Source organism: Nicrophorus vespilloides, unplaced genomic scaffold (assembly GCF_001412225.1).
Source record: "Nicrophorus vespilloides isolate i.1.1-1 unplaced genomic scaffold, Nicve_v1.0, whole genome shotgun sequence".
In the NCBI taxonomy this organism is placed as follows: domain Eukaryota; kingdom Metazoa; phylum Arthropoda; class Insecta; order Coleoptera; family Silphidae; genus Nicrophorus; species Nicrophorus vespilloides.
The window spans coordinates 1-8,156 of record NW_017095864.1 but is presented as its reverse complement, the minus strand read 5'-3'; the positions used below and the strand labels follow the sequence as shown (position 1 = coordinate 8,156).

The following is an 8,156-nucleotide window of genomic DNA, read 5'->3' as shown; positions in this document are numbered from 1 at the left end:
TAATAATAATAATACTAATAATATATAAATATATATTGTGTATGCATTATATCAATAAAAATATAATAAACCAAAGAAAAAAAAAACGACAACAAAAACAAGGTAAATCTTAGTCATGTGTTGGGTTCTTTGAATCTTCAGCCTTCGCGGATTTTTTTTTTTTGTTGGTTTTGAGTGAGGGTCAAGGAAATTTCTTCGACGGATTCACCGATGATTCTTTTTCGTTTCCATCACGACGTGTTTCTCTCTTTTTTTTCTTTGTTGCTCTCACTCCTCCTTCTCGTTCGTTTCTGCTTCTTCCTCGCGACTCGGACTTATAAAGAGAACGCGGAACGCGCACACCGGTCAGTCCGTGTCCGTAACGTGGATTAAGAGCAGTCGAATCCAGATCTATCCAGAAATTAAATATAAATCAAATAAACATGAATCAGTGCGTTTTCGTCCTTGTCGCCGCCTTCTTCCTCATCGGTAAGTACTTAACCAGTATCCTTGGATACGATTCTTCATTTGGCTTTATGTTAACAATGCTTCAGTTGTCAGCGAAACAATGTTTTTGGTTGACTGCGAAAAACGAGGAGGCGCTTTCTAAAGGAACAAAATAATACTCCCGTTGGAAAGTAAAACTTGAAATGTGTTCTCTTCATATAAATTTTATTTCTTAAACGTTAAATCTCTGCTATTAAATGACAGACAGCTGCTATCAACGCTTTAGGAAATTTATCCAAGGTTAAGTGCATTATTACAAATTACACATTTCGTTTACCGTAATTACTCTCAAATTAAATAATATTAGATTAATTTAGACTAGAAATTCGTTATATAATCTTCGATACTTTGATACCAATGGAATAATATTGACTAAATTCATCAGTAATTGTAGATTTTTTAAAGCAATTAAAACAATAATTATTAAAAAAAATATAATTAAAATGTATATATAATTAGATGTTAAATGCATATTTTTAATTGCATTTTAATTAATTGCATATTAGATTGGTAATTATGGAATCTTCATATTTATTCCGTGCAGCAATTAAAAACATCAAGTACAAAAAAAGGTATTGATTTAAAATGTATTTAGTTGTTTCATAAGGAAATAATTTTCAATTGTTTTCTCAATTGTCAATTTGACGTTTCTCTATACAAAGTGTCGATTTTGACGTTTCTCATATAATATCACGATTTTGATATTTAAATATTAAAAAATTGTGCATTCAAATTGATCAAACGTTTCATTCAATCTGACCGTTTCATTAATTTCATTTTCATTCATATCTATCAGGATATCGAGAATAACGAAAATCCATCGTTCTTTGTTCAATTCTATTCTCAATTGTCAATTTGACGTTTCTTTATATAAAGTGTCGATTTTGACATTTAAATAGAAAAACAAAATGATATTGATGTTTCCGATTAATTTCATAAATGGTGAACAACACTAAGTTTCACACTCACACTAAATAAGATTTCAAATAAATTTGTACAAAAATTCATTTTATTATTTTACATATTTACAATATATACATATATACAATATACAATAATAAATGTATCTAAAAAATACAAATTATAATTATTTCACAAAATCACATTTCCTCCACCGCCCAAATAACATCGAGGAAACATTTGATTCTCATTTCAAAGTGCTTCATCGAATCGTACATGGAATTCAACTCCTTGTGAAACTCCCATACATAGACAGCGTCCTTCACCTCCATCTTAGTAGAATTAGTCAAGAAATCGCAAGAAACCAAAAGTGTTGTCATGTTCTTAAAGATGGTGTACTCAGCTTGATCAAAAAATCTCTTATATCATAGCTAAGATCATCACTGATTTGGCGATGTTCGTACGAGATGTTGTACTCATCGTTAACATCCATCAACATTGTCTCCATACTATCCCTCCATGCCATCCACTCATGTAAAAGGTTCCTCTCCTTGATAATATCGTGCACGGATTTCGCTATATCTTCGACAATCTTCAAGTTTTTGGAGTACTCGTTACGATTAGGCCCAAGACAATTATTAATCGCTTCGTAACACATCGAAGACAATATTTTTACTTTTTCACTGTCGATCTTGTCATGGCCATTGAGTGAGTTGGCCATTTTTTTTGTAACTGAAATAAGTAATAAATGCGTAGAGCTTGTAGGTGAAACCTTCCTAAAGCTGTTTTCGCTTCGAACTGATGCTTCGAACTAATGCTTTTCACCTACCCTTCTTTGTGCAAAAATATGTGGGGTTGCAAATGTTGTTCCAAGTGGCGGAAGATTACAGCTAAAGGTTGGCCATAATTGTTTTATAATTGCAAATTTTCGGAAATTTGGACTGTCCGTTGTCTAGGCAATAAAACTTACACTTTTTTATGACATTTGAAATATTCAAGTTATTGCTTCTTTTCTTTGAAAATATTTGTAACATTTTCCGTTTCTTTATATGTTGCTATTATTCAATAAAAAAGGTTATTTAAACAATTAATTAGTTTAAACAAAAATTTCAGAAACGAAATTCTTCGTGAAAATTGCACTTCTGAAAATGTAAGACAAAGGTTGAAAAATTGTTTCACTATACAGTGGAACCTTGTTTAACGAGCACCTCGCACAACGAGCATTTCACTTAACGAATTATAAGAAAAATGACTCGCTTAACGAGCGACGTTTCGCATAAAGAGTGACGTTGAGAAGAGAAGTCCCGGATTGCGGAAATTTTGGAACGGATTAAACTCGTTAAGTAAGGTTCCACTGTATTTGATCTGTGGAAATGCGAACGGTCGTTCGTCGATGTGCCAGATGATAAAAAAAAAACAAACGTCAAAATAAAATTTCGAACTAGTTCTCACCGAGTTTTTCCGGATTCGTAATCGCCGGACCCAATTTTGGCCGTACTCTCTCACTATATCTGTATTGTTTACACTCGAACCGAGCGAAAAACAAGCACATCTCATATATTTACATTAACACAGACACTGCACAGCTTCCAATTTGAACCGACGATAAGGACGTTGATAAACTCGACGGACTATTTCATTTTGTTGTTTACGTAACGGTGGCAATCACTGTGACGTAAACAAAATAAATAAAACAAAAACAAACAATTGTTTGACGGGTTTCGGTAATTTTTCTCGAAAATCGATGGAATTTCAACTTTTTTTTTTGTTTGTTGTTGTTGAATGTCAAGGTGATTGAACTCTCGATTCGTAAGAAAGAAATAAATTTGAATTCAATGTAAATTTCTATTGTTCAGCTGCGTTAATCACATCAAATCCCATTCACACTGTCGCCGTACGTGTTTCTTGAATACTTTGACACGCGCATTCTTCTCGCCTCGAGACGTGAAAGAAAAAAAACCTTATATCTTCGAGAACAATGGTGATTTCTGCAAGAGTGCTTGTTTCTTCACTTGAGAAGTAGTGCATCAAATCCGCTGAATTCAGTTGTTGCAAAAGTAGTTCAAATTTACCGTTTGTAAGCAAATGTTAATTTGTTCAGATTGCGAGAGTAGTTCAAAACGAAAACAAACAAACAAAAGTAGTTCAAATCAACCGATCAATATTTTTGTTAGTTAATAAAAAGAAAATCTAAAAAATGAACTTATTTGAATTGCAATAGAATTGTAAAAGTAGTTCAAATAATTACACTTACAATCCGCCGATTTAAATTGTTTCACAAAAGTAGTTAGATTTTCAATGTCATAAAAACTATGATATATGTTGTTTGAATTGCAAATGTATTAGCATAAGTAGTTCAAAAAAAAAAACTATAAGCTATTATTAATAGCATATAGAGTTTGCAACAGGATCTGCTCTCGATCGTAACCCGTTATATGAAATACCTCTTCCAATTCCGAAAGAAACAAATATATATATTTACCACGCGCGCTTTTGCGTCGATGATTAAATCGAGCAATCTAGGGAATCCCGAAGACTATTCTCGTCGGATAATCCGGTTGAGCAAAGGTCATCGTCTTAATTAAATCACTACATCCATCCTGTTTCACAACTATTATTATTGATTTTTTATTGTTGTTTGTTTGTAATCGATACTCGTGCTGCTGCTTGCTTTTGTACGTCAGACGTGCACACCTACTTTGATTATTTAAAAAAATTATGAATCATCAATTCGTTTTATTTACTTGTTGTCATATATGATTGTCATTAATTGATCGGTTTCATGGTTAACATTAGCTGTCATTTTGACAGCACAGTGGAATGTGTAAAAGTCCTCGATACTTTAATTGCATCCTGCTTCAACACCCATTCAGCGCGAGGATCCGTTAATCTTTCTGAAAGCTCTTTGCTAATTGGCAAATAGTTTTTTTTTCTATATTAGAATAATCGCAACGTTTCGATTGACCTCACAGTAGGAATTTTGATGTTCTTGGGTTGGTCTAGTTTCCTGTTAACGGGGAATCTCTAATTGACGTTAAAAACGTCAATTAAAAGTCAATTATCATCGATTGACTATTTATCTACTTCCTATAGATATAAACTAACTGTAACTTAGATATTTCCTTTATTAAGTAAAATATACACATTTTATGAAAGAATTATGTAACTTCTTTTTATGTCGTTTTTGGACATTATCTTGAACATAATTGCTCGTTCATATTTATATAATAATAATTTCCTTGGAGCTGTGATCTCATCCGTCGACCGAACCGATGGAAACCCTCAAGGTTTCCCCGCCTGTGCTGTCATTGAGATCACCGGTTCCGTGCTAAAAAAAAATTATGCAAAAGAGATCTTCCATTGTTGGTGGAAGCATACGTGTTTAAAAATAGATTGTCAATAAATTTTGCAGCCGGATTCGAAAATAATAACAACATCAACAATAAACGAAACACGATTGTGAGTAATTAATTGAATCGATCCGTGCGCATTGTTATGCAGATTGCGCAGTTTATAAACTTCTCATTTAAATCAATTACCGCGGTCAACCGCAAATTATCGCTAATTCCCTATAGACAATTCAATTTGCTAGTTTTGAGAATCAAATAAATTATTTTCGCATTTCAAGTTTTGTTACTTTCCAATGTTGTTGTCTTCATTGTTTCTATTGCAACGGATACTTAATCATTAATCAAGTGTAGTCTGTCAAAGTGTCAATTAACAATGAGTGACAGCTGTCATTTTAATTGGACGTTGTCAAATGAAATATTGATGTTTCGGTTTAAGTGTCAATTACCGCGGTCAACCGCAAATTATCGCTAATTCTCCATAAACAATTCAATTTGCTAGATTTGAAAACCAAATAAATTATTTTCGCATTTCAAGTTTTGTTACTTTCCAATGTTGTTGTCTTCATTGTTTCTATTGCAACGGATACTTGATCATTAATCAAGTGTAGTCTGTCAAAGTGTCAATTAACAATGAGTGACAGCTGTCATTTTAATTGGACGTTGTCAAATGAAATATTGACGTTTCGTTTTAGGTGTTTCCGGTCAAGGTCCAGTGAACCAGAAGTGCTTGGGATGCATCTGCGAAGCCATCAGCGGATGCAACGCCACCCAGATCTGCGCCGGAGACGTCTGCGGACCGTTCAGAATCACCTGGCCGTACTGGTCCGACGGCGGTAAGCCGACTTTGAACGGAGAAGCCAAGGATTCGCCGACCGCCTACAAGAACTGCGCCACCGACATCTACTGCTCCGCCTTGGCCGTCCAAGGATACATGGAGAAGTTCCAAAAGGTACGAAACGCATACCCAAATCTGAACGACAGTAAAATAATTTCTATATTTCTCCTTTTTGCAGGATTGCAACGGTGATGCAAAGATCGATTGCGACGATTACGCCGCCATCCACACGTTGGGAGGATACGGTTGCCAAGGAAACCTGCCGCATATTTACAACGAGAGGTACCAACAGTGCAAGAAACTGGTCAGCTGAGGAGGGACGACTCGATTTTAGCGCACAACCAAAACCGGATACAATCTCTCTCCAATATTTAATTTTTGTCGTCTTAAAAAATGTACCATTAATTTATTGAAATTCTTTATCAACTTTTGAACCAAGCCAAGATTTTTAATTACTATTACGTTTTATTAGGTTTATTATTTATATCTATGTATTTTCCTTGAAATAAAGCAAATACTTTTACATATTATTCGTTTTTTTTCTGAATTAAACTTTTTTTTTGAATTTTTAAAATTCCGCCAAAACTGTCAAAATTAAAATTTTTATTATAGGCAAAACTTTATACTTCTTAAGCAAAATCAAAAATTAATCTGAAACAATGTTTGAATTAAACAATTGTTTTAATACGAATGTCATAGTTTATATAATTTTATTGTAGGCAACATAATAATCACGTTTAGTGCAATTAAATATACAAACAAATAATAAGAAGTAGAACATTATTCTTTTGAACCTTATTTAAATAACTCAAAAATATTAATTCCATATTTCTTAGTAAAATTTTAAATATTAATAATTTTTATTATAGGCAACATAAGATCCGTATTATTTCAATACTGGTCACAGATTAGAACATATGTAGTATAATTATATATTTTCAGATGGCGCTTCAAGCGTTCATTGATTATTTATTTATATGATAAATGTATTTACGTTCATTTGCATTATATGCAACACAATATACTTGTAACAATTTCAGGTGTTACATAAGCTTACTATTAAAGACTTAACGAGCGTGACCAAACCTTATTAGACATTAAATAATTATTTGAAATAGAAAACAACATATTAATTATTAGAAAATGTAATGATTAAATGCATCGCATTTAATATAATTATAGAATTATCATCGTTTCTCTTTCACCTAGAGGTTATCAATAATTTAATCATAGACTGAATAGAACGAATAGAATCAGTTTTAGCCATAATAAATATTTGAAATCATGTAACATAATTAATTTAATATAATTGAAATAACTTCAAAGAAAAGAAGAAAACCAGGCTCCTCCACCATTATTTATAAAACACCTTAAAAAAATAGAACTAATTGAATAAATTTGAACTAAAAAAAGAATTGTCATTTGTGACATATAATTGTCACAAATGTCAAAACATATTTTATTCAAATTTATAAAAGAAAAACCTTTGCAAAGCATTAGAATTCACAATTTTTATTCAATTCAATTTATTTCCTGCGGTTTTGCACCTGCAACGTTAATTCCGATCATTCCATTATGGTTTTCGTTTTTAACAAGAAATTTTGTTATCATTCATGCAATAACTATAAACACGTGATTGTTTGTTTACTAGTAAAGAAAGCCTCGTTTTTCCCGCATTTAGTCTTCGAATAGCCTCGTTCGGATCACAGAAACGGGTTTTCAGTATGCAATCCGACAACATTCCGTGCGCACATTTCTATATATCCACGACGAACGGCAGGTAGTGAAGATGAGCCAATAAGCAATAAACGGACTTACTTAAACTGGACGAGAAATTTACAAACAAAACACAAGAAAAAGGTGAGTGCTTTCTATAAACTTAATATCACACCAACTTCGCATTTCAACAAATGTCCAAAAAAAAACAAAAAAGGATTTTCTAATTAAAGTAATCAAGCAATAGAGATAAAAACAAAAAATTGTTTGTCAATGTCATTAAGTTTTAGTGAAGATTTTAGAAGTTTTTAAGACGTAAAACTTTTAACTAATGCCGACTATGATTAAAAGTTGTGGGATTTTACAGGTGATTTAAATTTAAAATTACTGCGGTTGATCAATTGATGATGTTGTGCGATGAGAATTCATTAATGTGTCTTTCCATTTATTTTCATTGATCGAAGCATTAAGTATTAATAAATAATAGTTGTTAATAACAAAATATTTGTTTTCTTTCTCGAAGCTTGTTTACCGGAACGGATAAAACAATTACGCAATCTGTGATTTGCTCTTGAGAAAACAGATACGTACGTCGTCTGCTCCGTCTGAACGGGAAACCGAAGCAAAAGTGAAATGGCAGGTGGATCGTTTCAATTCACGGCCAGTTGCATTGCGATCGCTGTAATTGCCCAAGTCTCTTTCCATTTGGTGCGTCCGCAAACAGGTGAGTGTTGTTTCCGTGAATCGTTTAGAACGTATTAGGCAATTACCGATTAATCGCGGTAGTTTACTCAATATTAAGTAAAACGACAAAAAGAAAAAATTCCACACATTCCAGAAACGTCAAAAAGTAAAAATTCCGCACATTC

At 32.7% G+C, this 8,156-nt stretch overlaps 1 protein-coding gene and 1 long non-coding RNA gene across 2 annotated transcripts; both read left to right on the top strand.

The window, feature by feature from the left end:
- The first annotated feature begins 326 nt into the window (after positions 1-326).
- LOC108567127 (lysozyme-like) lies at positions 327-6,035 on the top strand. Its single transcript, XM_017927403.1, has 3 exons — positions 327-468; positions 5,429-5,685; positions 5,750-6,035. The coding sequence occupies exons 1-3, from the start codon at positions 423-425 to the stop codon at positions 5,882-5,884; spliced, it is 438 nt and encodes a 145-aa protein (XP_017782892.1). The 5' UTR covers positions 327-422; the 3' UTR covers positions 5,885-6,035.
- A 1,225-nt stretch (positions 6,036-7,260) lies between these two features.
- Positions 7,261-8,008, top strand: LOC108566949. Its single transcript, XR_001891225.1, has 2 exons — positions 7,261-7,431; positions 7,811-8,008. It is a non-coding gene; the product is annotated as an uncharacterized LOC108566949 (long non-coding RNA).
- Positions 8,009-8,156: the final 148 nt, after the last annotated feature.